The 13,851-nt window shown below is 37.0% G+C and overlaps 1 protein-coding gene across 3 annotated transcripts in view; it reads left to right on the forward strand.

Moving 5' to 3' along the window:
• Positions 1-13,851, forward strand: part of TTC17 (tetratricopeptide repeat domain 17) — a 59,367-nt gene that overhangs the window by 17,683 nt on the left and 27,833 nt on the right. For 2 of the 3 annotated variants that reach the window (XM_056347792.1, XM_056347794.1), the window contains 12 exons: positions 447-578; positions 1,114-1,223; positions 1,513-1,657; positions 2,027-2,166; positions 2,383-2,543; positions 2,861-2,973; positions 4,484-4,624; positions 5,060-5,175; positions 6,276-6,450; positions 7,034-7,111; positions 9,304-9,528; positions 11,462-11,648. In XM_056347792.1, the coding sequence (XP_056203767.1) occupies positions 447-578; positions 1,114-1,223; positions 1,513-1,657; positions 2,027-2,166; positions 2,383-2,543; positions 2,861-2,973; positions 4,484-4,624; positions 5,060-5,175; positions 6,276-6,450; positions 7,034-7,111; positions 9,304-9,528; positions 11,462-11,648 (1,723 nt within the window). The remainder of the gene's footprint in view (positions 1-446; positions 579-1,113; positions 1,224-1,512; positions 1,658-2,026; positions 2,167-2,382; positions 2,544-2,860; positions 2,974-4,483; positions 4,625-5,059; positions 5,176-6,275; positions 6,451-7,033; positions 7,112-9,303; positions 9,529-11,461; positions 11,649-13,851) is intronic. The other variant, XM_056347793.1, reaches the window with a different exon arrangement.

Here is a 13,851-nt window from a genome sequence, read left to right on the forward strand (position 1 = left end):
GGAACTGAAGGTTTTTGGCTCTGTTCCTGGGTCTGGATGTACTTTTGAAAGGAGTACATTTGTCATTCATGAAGGAAGAAAGAGGAGATGTAGGGATACTCTAATAGTGTGCATGTAGCCTGACAAACGTTAAGTGCTTCAGTGATCATGAGTGAAGTCAGTAGCTGCTGGATACACAGTGCTACCAGAAATTAGTATTTCTCCTATAGCATTCACAAGCAGAGGCTGCTTTTGGCTGCTTCTAGTTTGTCTATCTATAGTAATATATATTATTCATCTGTCAAAGGTGACATTACCCTGTCAAGTCCCTGAGATCCTGATATGAAAGGATGATAGGAATGTGAAATAACAAAACACTAAATTTTCCTGGGAGTCATGCTCTTGAGTCTATTTCTCTACTTCTAGTTAAAGTGTCAGCAAATACCTTTACTCAATTTTTATTTTAGGGTGTCCAAGAAAGAGTTAATCTTTCCGCACCCTTGCTACCTAAAGAAGATCCAATCTTCACATACTTGTCACGGAGGCTGGGAAGAAGTATAGAGGAAATAGGTCATCGTATTTATGACGGGCTAATGAAGGTACGAAACTCTAATCTTTCTGTATGCACAAAAGAGTGCTGGAAAGGTCTCACAAGATTAGGTATGCCTGACTTGCAATCAAATCCAGTACTAGTTTTGCACATACATCTTTGGTTTACATTTAAGTTACAAAAGGCAGACTAAAAACATTTTCTGCTAGGCAAGCAAAGGTAGGAAAAGGCATCAGCAAAGCCAGTAAATAGATACTTACTGTCATCTTTAATGACATTGGTATGGTCTGGCAAGCCATATTCACTGCTCTGTCAAGGTAATACGGGCTTTTAAACAAAAATGCAGGTACTGAAAGAACAAAGAAGAAACAATAGTACTGAAATCTGTTTAATACATTTATATGCTAGTTCATTCTTCCTGAACATTCATCACTATTGCCAAATGGCAGCTTTCCAGAGGAAGAGGATAACTTAGAGGAAGTTTGGTGCTCAGCTTTCCATCCCATAGTAATTAAAGTCCCGATATAAGCTTTTAGTTCATGTCTTAGTAGTTAGTACAGTTCATGTGTTTCTCTTTACTGCAGAACTCCTCTTCCTGGGTACTCTATAATATGGCTTCTTTTTACTGGCGAATAAAGAATGAGCCGTACCAAGTAGTAGAATGTGCCATGCGTGCCCTGCATTTTTCTTCAAGGTAAGAATTGCTAATAAATATGTCTTTTCAGATTTCTTCTCTAGTTATCCTAATTAGTATAAACAGGTTTTAGTTTCTAAAACTATATCCTGAGGAATAATCCCTGTTACTTGTCCATAGTCTTTATGTGCTATACTAGGCATATATATAGCTTAGACACGTTTTTATCAAATTACATATTTAATATATGACTGATGAATAAATGTGTCCTTATGCATGATTCTTACATAGTCTGACTTTCTTTAAGGACTGAGTTTTCTTTTTTTCTTCTCATTTTTTCTTCTTTTAGGCAAAACAAAGATATTGCACTGGTAAATTTGGCAAATATTCTGCACCGGGCTCACTTCTCTGCAGATGCAGCTATTGTGGTCCATGCCGCTCTGGATTACAGTGACTTCTTTACCAGCTATTACACTTTGGGAAATATTTACGCAGTAAATACTATCTTTATTTTCCAAGACTTGTAGAAAACTGAATATTTCTTAATCTTTCTAGCTTGATTTGTAATGCTCTGCTCTTCTACAATGTGTCTTGTGTTCCATATGCATTTCACACTTAATATTTAAGATTCTGTCAAGATATTTTCGTCCAAAGTCTGCCTTTCAACAGAGGTTTTTATCTACACTTGGAAATAAATCCCAGGGAAATTCTCTAGCAGATGATACAGTGACTTGAGTTTCAGAAATGAGAGGCTGCTTGTTAACACAAATTAAAATTTGAGTTAATGACTTCTTTAAGAGTGGAGTATTTTTCATTAAATGTTATCAAACAATGGCTAATTCTCTCTCTCGATCATTCTTCAGATGCTTGGAGAGTACAACCACTCGGTCCTCTGTTACGATCATGCTCTACAGGCCAAACCAGGGTTTGAGCAAGCTGTAAAAAGGAAGCATGCTGTCCTATGTCAGCAAAAACTTGAGCAAAAATTGGAAGCCCAGCATAGGTAACTAAAACAGCATCCTAGTGGCAATTCATACAGTCTCACTTCTATTGTTCTGTTGCAGCAATTATTTACACTTCAAATAGAATAATGATTTTTCAACTTTCATTCATAAGAATACTTCAAGAAACCCAAAGTTGAAAATGTGCAACACTGTAGGAAAAGCTGGTATTTTAAAAAAGGTTCAAAGTAAATCTTTTCTACTGTTGAATTTTCAAGATCACTTCAGCGAACATTAAATGAATTGAAGGAATATCAGAAGCAGCATGACCATTACCTTAGGCAACAAGATGTTTTAGACAAGTACAAGCTCATCCAGGAGGAACAAATCTTGAGGAACATCATTCACGAGACACAGATGGCAAAAGAAGCTCAATTAGGTAAAACTTTATTTAGAGTTCATCCTCATTATAGTGATGAAGAATAGCACATATTTAGATTAATGTCAGGACGTATCTCCTTTATGTATTAAGATGGCCCTGCATGGCTCTTGTGTTTTGCTTCTTAAAAAAGGAATTGCGGTATGTTCTTGAACAGGGATTTTTCTGAGTCATTCAAAGACGGAGTTTACTCTGTGTTGATTAAATAAATAAAAAGGATTGAGACCAAACTGGGGGTGGAGGGATTGATTGTATGCTGTCTTTGTCTCCTTGGAAACCTTGCTTACATAGTAGAAAAAATGTTTTGTGCTCTGCAGGGAACCATCAGATTTGTAGACTGGGCAACCAGCAGCATAGTTTGCACTGCCAGTGGGACCAGCCTGTTCGTTATCACCGCGGAGACATTTTTGAAAATGTGGAATATGTCCAGGTTTGTGAATTGATACCACTGCTTCAACTTGCATCCCATTTGCCTGATTAGCTTTGAGTGTGTTAATTATAGTGAGAAGTCATTTAGTGTCTTTTCCAGAGTGTGAAGTATGTAGTGCTAGTTTCTTTTCCTAGTAATACAGGCTGAGATAGACTGGGTTATAGAAATCTAGATCATTTATTGTATAAGACTTAGTTGTGCTTAGAAAAGAGAAATGTTAGAATTATTTGAATCAAAAAACTTTATTTTAGTCCAAAGTCTTAGTTTCCTGTGAGTTAACCAGCCACTTCTATATTGGCTCCTTTGCTTTTTCAACCTGCACAGAACAGCCAAGTTTTTCTTTTGAGGAAGAACAAAAATCCTCACTTGAGGAATTACAGATTTCTCTTACGTAAATATACTCCATTTCAGACATGCTAGCAGAAGCATAATTTTTAATTTTCCAACTCAGTTTCCTTCAGAGAGGACAGGAAAAAGCATTATGCAGCTAGTGTTAACCAAGAGGTAAAGGTTTTCTAAGGAGTTAGTGTTCTAGTGTTCATTTCTAATGTACATGTGCTATATGGAACAAGAATTACTCTTTAGTGGAAAGGATATTCCAACGTAACAGGATAGAAGTGTGCTTAAAATAATATTGTATTAGTCACTTATCTCAACAGCCTTAAAATGGATCGTAGTTTCTTTTGTTTATTACACTGTCGTATGACTCAAGCTACGCAACTTTTGCATGCTCCTTCCAATTTAATCTTTTTTCCTACCAGAAGGAGCACAAACCTGCCATAAGCAATTAACAAATGGAAGAGCAGAACTCGGTGGTGTTGAATCTAGTGAGTGCTTTTGCAGCCCAAAAATAAGGTGTTAGCCTGGTTTTGTTAGTAGTTGCTGATTGTATACCTTGAATTAGACAGCACAGCAAGGATGTCTGTGGCAGGAGTATTGGGAACAACATGCATACTAATACTAAAAATCTAAAACAACAGCCACCCAGGCAACACCGCTGCTGTGTTAAAACTTCAGATAAACATTATGGTTTCACTTATTTTGCCATGTGGAGTATGTTCTGGAGTTTCCCCTTAAGTAGTTTAAGAAGCAGGAATAATTCTTCTGTTTTCTTCATGGATGTTCTTCCTATTATAATAATTATAAATTCAGATTATCAAGATAATTTTGTAAGCCATGAGTCTTAGTAACTCTGACTTGAACTAGAGCTATGCAGTCTAGTAGATTTTGTTTGTGGTCTATTAGAAATGTTTGCTTGGTACCTTTAAGCATTTTTTTAATTGATTTGCACTTGTGTTTTCATTGTTGACTTATTTACAACATGAATATTACTTTTCCATGGTGTGAGTGGATCAGGAGGCTTAGATTTCCATTTATTTTCTTTCTGCTATCCAAATTTCAGCTCATCAATGAGCTTACCTACAGAAGTAGTGTGGGGGAAAAATAATGTACAGAAATTCAGCCGTAATATAGTCTCCTTTATTAAATATTGTTTTTCTGCTGTTTCTAGTTTGGTGAAGACTCTTCAACTTCTAGTATGACATCTGTGAATTTGGATCTTCATGCGAACCAAAGCCACCACAGCCAGTCCTTGCAGTCTTCTCCTGTTGCTCGTTCTATTGTGTCAGTGTGGAGCGTAGAGTCCAGTAGAGTGAGTGAAGAGGCCAAGCTTTGCCCTTTCAAAGAGGATTTGTGAAAGATTGGATCTTGTTTATGTGAAACTTAGTAGCATTGGGCTACAGTTTTGATGTGTGGCAGCACTGGAGAATGTAGCATTCTGAATTTCTTCAACATAGAAGCATCTCTGTAGTGTCTCTGTACCAGTTTCCCATCATTTGAAACTCCACTACATCAGAGGGTGGTGTTCTTAGTCACCTCTGTAAATATCTGCTGCAAATAAAGCAGTACAGCTGAGTAAAGATAGAAAACTAAACTGCTTATAGTCCACAAAAGATGGAAAGATAATAGTTTTAAAGATCTCTGCATTTTTTTTTCTCCATACTTTTCCTTATGTTCTTACTAGCTTGTTAATTAGAATATTTAAAATGTTGGTCAAATAATAAAAAATAATTCATTTCCCCCTTAGGACAAACAGCATATTCTTTGGCCTCAGCGAACAGAGTGCATGAAATCTTTTCCCAAAATTCCTGATCCAGAAGAACTGCCAACTTACTTCTTGCCCCCAGAAAATAGGGGATTCAGGCAAGTGTTGATTTTTTAAAATCATATTTGTAAATTTTCACACTGTCTTAATGAGTGTTTTCTTTCTGGAGAGGATGGCTGCAATTAGTAATCAACAGTACAGATGTGTTCGGACTGCCTTCTCTGGCTGTTCCACAGAAGGAGAGTGTTTTATTGTCATCTTTGCTGTAACAGTCAGATCCAATTCATGGTGATTCTTCCCTGACTGTTCATACAAGGTGAATTTATGAAATATCTACGGTATTACTCAAAGAATGAGGATTTAAGCATAAGTCTGAATGTCTTGTAGATCATATTTTTAAAAATAAAAAAGAAGACCTTGAGAGAGAAAATGAGGTATCTGTTTCATAACTACAATTAACTGTTGTAGATTGCATGCATCCTCTTAGCCTTAGTTACAATAACAGAAAATTGTGAAGACCAGAAAATATAAAAAAAATTATTAGGAGTGCAAAGCCCTGGCTCGTTTCTTTGGGGCAGAAGTAGGAAACCAGCTTACTTGTGGAATAGTCAGTAATATTTGTTGTTACATAGGATAAAAAAAAATGTGTCTATGTTGCAATAATACTTAACATTATAATAGTGATAACAAGAAAGCTTTCTTCTCCTAGTCGGTGTAATTCTGGTATTAAGCATATGTTAAACCAAAGGTTCCTATCCACAAATGTTCTGAAGCTTCCTTTGAATTAAAAACAGTGTTCAACTTAGAATGTTCTTCCCAAATAATTTGGCTACCTCTTGATGTTTTTGAAATCAAACTTCAGTTTAAAAAACTTCAGCACTTTCTTTTTCACATTTGTTTAGTCCTAAACTTCATACAATCCTTACTGGCATAATATGAGGACCTCCTGTGTCTTATATCTACTGCATTGTCTGTTATTTACCGGTATTCTGTGCTTTAAAATGGAAAGTAAAGACCTTATTTATTAATGACTTTTCAAGGGAAGGGTGGTCCTTGAACGCCTCTGATGTGCAGCTCATGTCTTGTAGCAGGTCTACAGTGTGAGGCTTGTCAGTTGATACATAGCTGAATCTTAAATTTACAGATCAGGGACATGCAGCACGCGCTATTAATTTGTCTTGGTTCTGCTTATTGTTAGAATCCAGCCAATCCTGAGTATCCCAAGAGATATTGTTGGGCATGGAGAAACCCAGGCACCGGACTGTTCTTCCATTACTGATGCTCGTAACAATGAATCTCTAAACATACTGGTCAAGGAGCTAGACAGTAACCTAAATTTGAAATTCAAGATGCCGGATGATCAAGCAAGACAAGTAAGAGGCATTTTCTCATTGGTTCTCTTCTGTTTTAAAGTTCTCCCCTTTATTGCCTTAAAAAAATTACTCAGAACATGAAAGGTTCTGATATTTAAAAGATTACTTACCACAAGCCAATCAGTACTTCTAAAAAAGGGGTGCTTTCTAACAGGGCTGGAGAAAGGGAGAACTTGTCACTCAGCATAATGTTTGTCTGACTTATTTCAAATGCTGACTAAAACCACACAGAGTAGGAAATTTAATTTGCTATTTGAAATTACCACTTTCTTTTAAAACTTCTAACAGTCACTTGACATGATTCATCATCTTGGGGTTTCAAATAACTACTGTATTCTACCAAGGTGGTAACTTCAGGCTGAGATTAGTCCTTCATACTGATTTCTGGAGATGGGCTGCTTTAATCATTACACGTTCACATCATCTGTTTAGAACAGTATCTCCTCCGCACCCCTGCCCCCCACTCTTGTTTTTTTTAAAGAGAAGACTTAGGGAAGTGAAGCTTTAATGACCCATGTAGATATATATTGTAAAATGTGTTCAGTTGTTTAAGAAAAATAAAAATAAAACCTTTGTTGTCCAGGTTTTGCATTCTCGTATCAACAATCAAAGTATTACACAGGTGAAGATAGGAGCGTTTCTAAATCATGCAATGAAAAAGGTACGTCAAAAACTGTAGCATGAGATAAATTCAGAATCCTTACTTAATGCATTTCTATAGCTCTAAAGATGTCAGTGATGTGCAAGTAGTAAGTGTATTTGCTGCCTGTACCCAAGATGAAACATAAAAATTCATGTTCACAAGTGAAGTGCAAGCATATGAAGTATCTATTTAATTTAGCTTAGTGTGGACCAAACAGCCTTATAGTTACATGTTCTTGTTGTGACTGCAGGACATGGAGCCGCAGTATATTAGCTAATCCTGGCAGCCATTTGCTTAACGGAGTGAAAAAGCTTGGAACTACTCCTCTTTCAGCCCTCCCTACAAGCCTGGCTTTTGCTCTTCCTCCTCCCTACTACCCTGCCTTTCCCCCCACCCCCCTCCAAAGAAACCAACCCTCTGTCAATCTTCTGTGAGGATAACTAGTACTCTGGGGCAAAGGATGTACACCTGTATAACACCCTGTGGAATGCCACCTCCATCATGCATGAGGCCTTTGAGAGTCATCACAAGTCAAATGACAGGAAGAACTGAGATAGAGGTTGACTCTTTTTGACATGTCAAACTGATAAATCTCAAATTAACTCTCTTGTACAAGTTATGTCAAGGCAGTGTATTTATGTATTTTTTTTAGTCTAAAATCATTACCATTTACTATGTGCATCTGTCTTACCCAGAAGAAAAATGAACAGCAGTTGATTCCCATTATTATGTTGTTCAGAACAGTCCTGTATATGTCTTACTGTTGTAGTGCATAGGTATTTTGGTTTTAGCTGTAGTATTCAGTTGCCTTCGTGCTAAAAGTCTGGACTACTTGGTCATTTAGATGCTGATGTAAGAACACTGTTTTGTCATGCCAGTTCTCTTAATGATAAACTTTCTAGAGCAGGAGTGCTACAGTTGGTATCTTTGTATTGGAAAAAACAAAGTGCTAGTAACTTGCTGAGGATTTAGTTAGAGAAAGGTCATTGGGACCTGTGTATGGAATGTAATTCCGTGAGGAGTTAGGCATGAGTAGTATGGAAGTAATATTACCTATGTACATTGAAAACAGTGATCAATATTCTTAAAATTATAGATTATGTAAGGTACTCCAAACGAAGAGGTAATAAATCCTGTTGGTGTCTCCTGGTTCATCTTGAACCATAGGTAGAACCCTCCTGGGTGAGGTTGTTTTTAAAACGTGGAAGAAAGTCTTTGTATTGATTAAGTTTTTCAACAGTGTTACTGTAATGCCAGCTGTATTGCATTAATACAATACTACTGTACTGTAAAGGTGCTTATCCGTTTTTGCTGCTTTAATCGTAGCTGCATGTCTCCTACTCATGCATGCATTTGGGCTTCAGCTGTGTAGGTTGGACATTAATTTCAGTTGCTGCTTTTATACTTAAATTCTTCGTAGAACTGGGTAACAGAATGCTGAAAATATTAAAAACTATAATGTGTTTCTAAACTATTTGAAACTGCTCCATCTGAAAGTGCATGTTTTACATAGCTCTGTCCATCTGTCGCTATTTTAAAGTTTTGCTATTTCTTCTCTAGGATGAGCATTTGGTTTTCTGTGATAGGTGAAAGAGGAGGAAGGAACATTCAAGGTGTATTTGGCGCTTCCTCTGTTCTTCCAGCTGCCCTCCTTTGTTGCTTGCTATTTTATAATCTTTAAGCAGTATCTAATGCATGTTACTTGCCAACTTTCATTAGACAAATAGATAACTAAATCTGAGAAAAAATAACTCTGAAACCTTGAATTGGTAGGTAGTCTTGATGTTGGATCTAGGACCTGGAACCACATCTAACTACAATTTAAAAGCTGCCTGACCTTCAAATTGTAACATTTCTATATAGATCTGTATTAATGTAATTCCAGGACTCTGAAGTGGCTCACAAATGTTGCTTCCTGAAGTGAGCTAACTATTATCATTTATATATTTAAGGGATTTTGTGGTCACGATAGAAGTGAGTCGTAAGAGTCGAGTGTGAGCAACAGGTGCTACTAGACTACAGTTCAGACTGTAAATCATGTCAATTAGAGTAGAGCAGTCTCAGCAAAGAGTACTTTGTACGTAGTTGATAAGGTACTGCAAGGGTGAGTTTTGTTTGTTTCTTACCAAAGAGCAGGCAATTCTGTCTTCCTGAGACACCGCTTTGTGGGTGGGGGTTTTTTCATCCTTTTCCCTGACTCATTCCTATAGCCAGAAGATCCTCTATGGCTTGTGCTTAATGAAGCTGGATTGTACTGGCGTGCCGTTGGAAATAGCACCTTTGCTATCACCTGTTTGCAAAAAGCATTTAATTTGGCCCCACATGAATATCAGGACATCCCTCTGGTCAATCTTGCTAACCTCTTGATTCATTATGGTCTTCATTTGGATGCCAGCAGGCTCCTGCTGAAGGCTTTGGCCATCAATGCCTCTGAGGTAAGATGATGTTTCTTGTGTTTGTTCAGCGGTGAATGTCTTCTCCTTCATTATTTTCTAAATGAGTATTACTTACTTGCGCTTGCTTTCCTGTGCATGCAGTTCAAGTTCCAGCTTGTGATTTGCAACAGATTTTTCATTTAAATTCTTGATCATGCTGGGGGTGATGTTGGTTCTTGATAATGTAAACATGTAGAGCAGTTCTTCTAAAATAGGTGACAGACTTTTTGCCTCCCAGAAACTGTATTAGCAGCAGCAGCTCCAAGGAATCTAATCCTGGTGTTTTGGCAACATTTTCATCTAAAACAGAGGTCTGTAATGCTGACAGGATTGTATCTTGATTTTTAAAACCCTTGAAGTAGCACGTATGTCACCAAGATGTATAGACGTCTTTCTGTGCCACTTGACTTTTTATCTGTACTGTTTTATTTGTCCCTAGACTTCATCTATATACCTAAAGGAAAAGCCGTGTTCTAGTTGTTTGGTGACTTTACTTCCAACCTTAGATTCAGAAGGGGTTTTTGTATTTCTGAGTGGTAACATTATAAACATTTTGTAGGTTGCCACCTGTGTCATGTAGAAGGTTTCTGTTTAAACTAAACTACTGGACTGGCCAGAACAATTGCAAAAAGGAAGCGGGGGGTGGGGGTGTGGCGGGGACATATTTCATCTAGAAAGTAATTTTGGTCTTATGTTTGAGATGCTTCAGTAAGAAGTTCAAGTGACTTTTTACTGTTCTTCTGCCTCTGTAGGTAGATAAAGAGAGCACTTAAACCTGCTGGGCCACCAGCCGTCTAGCACATAAAAAAGCTAAAAGAGAATAAGCTTTTTGAATATAGCATTCAGAAACAAGTTTGCAATTGTTGGAAATGAGTTAGCTCATTTGTGTAGCAGGTAAGAGTGCAAAAATAAAAACTGTAGAAAGAACTATAGCTGAATGATGTACTTTAAGAAGAACACTTGAAAGCACAGCCTTGGAGGGGAGGAGCTTGGGGATCCTTAGGACCATGCTGTGTGAGCAGGGCTTTTCTTCAAAAATACTGTTGAGTTCTACCTCATTACAGTAATGCCTGCTCTTTTTTTTTTTTTTTTTTTTTTTTTCAGGCATTCTCAGTCCTGTAATACCTATTATATCAAAAAATCTGGTAGGAGAATTTGTACCTGAATAGTATTTCCTGGAATATAAAGGACAGTAAATGCAAATCAAAATTAATTATAGCTACAGGGAGTGAAGGATGTGCTATATTAGCAAAAGCTTTTAAAAAAAAAATCCTCTTGCTCAGCTTGTACCTTTTTCTGAATGGTGTTTAATAATACAAGCTAAGATGGCTCTGAAAACTTACACGTATTTTGGTGAGACTAGCCAAAAGAAGAGGAGAGAAATATTAAGTTTTATAAAGAATTGAAAGTAAACATAAATGTGTACCCCTAAGCTGGTGTGACATTGGTGTTTTCAGTAACTTGGTTCTGTTCAAGTAAATCCTGAATACTTCTGACAAATAAAATGCATCTGTCCTGCTAGAACGCTAGTAATATTTTTACATTTTTGCTGACTTTCAATCATTCTAAAATGTTTTCTAGCATTTCAATTTAGTTCTTTGCTACTCTGTGCAGTAAGCATTACGTTTATGATGGGTTATAAGTAAGTATTTAATGCCTCATTTCAGCTTGTGTGTATTTAACAGCTGTTTTTCATTGTAGGAGGATGGAATCCTGAACACAACCTTATGTCAAAACAGCTTTTGTTTAGCACCAGTGCATCAAGCTGTTGTATCGCCATTCTAAGAATAGGCAGTCCCTGTTTAAGAAGCTACCTAAATTCTTTCCAGCCAAATTCTGGGAGAGTGTGAATTGGCAGGGGTTTTTCTTAGTTGGCTTCAATTTTAAACAGTGAACATACTTATGCTGGGGTATGTTGCTTTTTTCTTTGCAGCCCCTGACTTTTTTGAGCCTGGGAAATGCTTATCTGGCTCTGAACAACATTAGTGGAGCCCTGCAGGCCTTCAGACGTGCACTGGATTTGACGACCAAGTGCTTGGAGTGCGAAAGCAGCCTGAAGATGATCCGCTGTTTACAGTTTTATCCTTTTCTGTACAACATCACCTCTTCTGTGTGCAGTGGTAAGCAACTGCTGAAATATAGACCACAAGTGAGATAGTGTCTGTTTGCTTTGGGTGTTGCACCTCAAATTCATGATTACTCTGCTTTTTTTCCAAGGATCCTCCCTTTGGCTTTGTAGTGCTTTCTCCTTATAAGGACCAAGGTTGAGGCACTGCTTTTAATGGAAAAGTTAGTCCATTAAGAAGTTCTTGAGGATGACCTCTTAAATATCTAGAGGGCTGCCACTGAGTGCAAATTGCTTCCTGAGTGTGTCAGTAATACCTTAATAGCCTCACTGATATCTCTACTGGTAAATGAGGAATGCTGGATTCAGTATTTATGGAAGTGCATAGCTACTACTGCTGGGCTACTCGACAGCTCATTTGTATATCCCTTCAATTTTTACAGTCAGATGGATATGTTTTTTAAAGCGGAAGAATTTGATGAAGAGCATTTTAGTTTTATTCCGTATCCATTCAGTATTTGCAGTGCTTTGGATGTCATTTTCTAGTGTTCAGTCTTTACAGAAATAGACTATACTGTGTCAACATTTGTTATATGGGGTCTGTGGTCACTGCTTTTAACCCTCCAAAAATCTGTAAGAATGGCTTTGAACCCAGTCTCTCCCAAAAAAATATTTTAAAATATTTGAGATGGAATGCTTTATTTTCCTTAGTGACTACTTGTATTAGAAAAAAAAAAAAAAAACCAACAAACCAAACAATACAAACAATAATAGCTTTTGGAGATGGATTCTTCTATTTCAGTGAATCCCACTGAATATTTCAAGTATTTTGTCTGTACTTGTATATGGCCAATATGCTGTTCATGAGCAATCTTGAAGAACATTTATGAGTATATTTTTTAATTCCTTCTCTCAAGTTGTTAATAAAGGGAGATTTCCGTCTAATCTTTCCTTTGTTTTTAAATGAAAACCTCCCATGAGAGAAATGCTTTTGATTTTTAGTATTGCTAGGGTTTCCTCTGAATTATTTTTTTTTCCAGTTCCCTCTCCAGCAGAAAGGGGTGGAGTAACCTCCTCTGATTTAGCATCTAGAATTATGCCGTCTAAACATAGACTAGAGGCCATCATATCTCCTGGTACAATACGGATGATGCCATTATAGGTGAAATTCCAGGACTATGCCATTAGAATAATACTATTGTAGTGTAGTAAAGTGGTATTATGGCCCCACTGACGGGTTGCTTACCAACTTCCATAATGTCAGCTCTTACACTGGTACCTTTCATTGAATCTCTTAATGTCAGATCGCCCTTCTGTTAAAAATCCCAGCAGACACTCTAAGCAGTAGTGGAACTTGCACATTTCATCACAAGAGACACTTCCGCTGTTCTGGAAAAAAGAGTCAATGTTTGTTTACTTTATATTAAGATCTTTAAAAATGGCTGTAACTTACAAATTTAAAAGTGTTCCAGTCAGACGTTAATGATAGTCACTCTGTTTTGAAGTTAAGCAGGAAGTAATTTAGAAGTATGTTCACAGCACTGAGGTGATAAGGAGCAGTGGCTGTATTTGAGCACCAAAGTGATCTTGTACGTCCTTCTTTTTTGTATGCGTTTAAGGAAGAAACTTGTAATACTTAAAAATAGGCTCCTTTAGTGTGTCTGATTCTTGGCTGCTGTTTGCATTGACTCTTGATACAGGATGTTCATTTTGAGGTCAACTATTCCTGTGTATGCTGTTCAGGAAGTTCTTGTTTCTTGAGGAGAAACCCGTATCAGAAGTGCTTATGAGAAAAGTGTTATCTTTCCTTTTTTGCTAGCTTGGCCACAAGTTAACAAAGTAAGCATGAATATGTTCATCTGGTATATTGGGGTTGGTTTTGTTTGTTAAGGAATCTGTGAAGCTGCTAAATCAAGAGAGCGTGGATGTGCCTTGGCATGTTAGTTTGCTGATTAAATTTCAGTATTCCAGAATTCAAGTATTTTATTCTTTATTTATATTTTTGCCTTTTTCTGGGACTCTTCCTGTCGTAATGTTTCTTTCTTTTTCATTTCTATTTATAATACCCTTTAGGTCATCTTTTGTCTGAGTGCAAGAAACCTGACAAATAGTGTAAATGTTCTTTGTACGTTCTTGTGCAGAGTATAAAATAAACATACTGATTAATTGAAATTTGATGATGATTTGTGGTTTAAGTCAAAACTGAGAATTCAAAAATGGAAAGGTAGATTTGTCTGTCTTATTTTTAGAAGGTTTGG

The sequence above is a fragment of the Falco biarmicus genome, chromosome 7 (assembly GCF_023638135.1).
Source record: "Falco biarmicus isolate bFalBia1 chromosome 7, bFalBia1.pri, whole genome shotgun sequence".
NCBI classification, from domain to species: domain Eukaryota; kingdom Metazoa; phylum Chordata; class Aves; order Falconiformes; family Falconidae; genus Falco; species Falco biarmicus.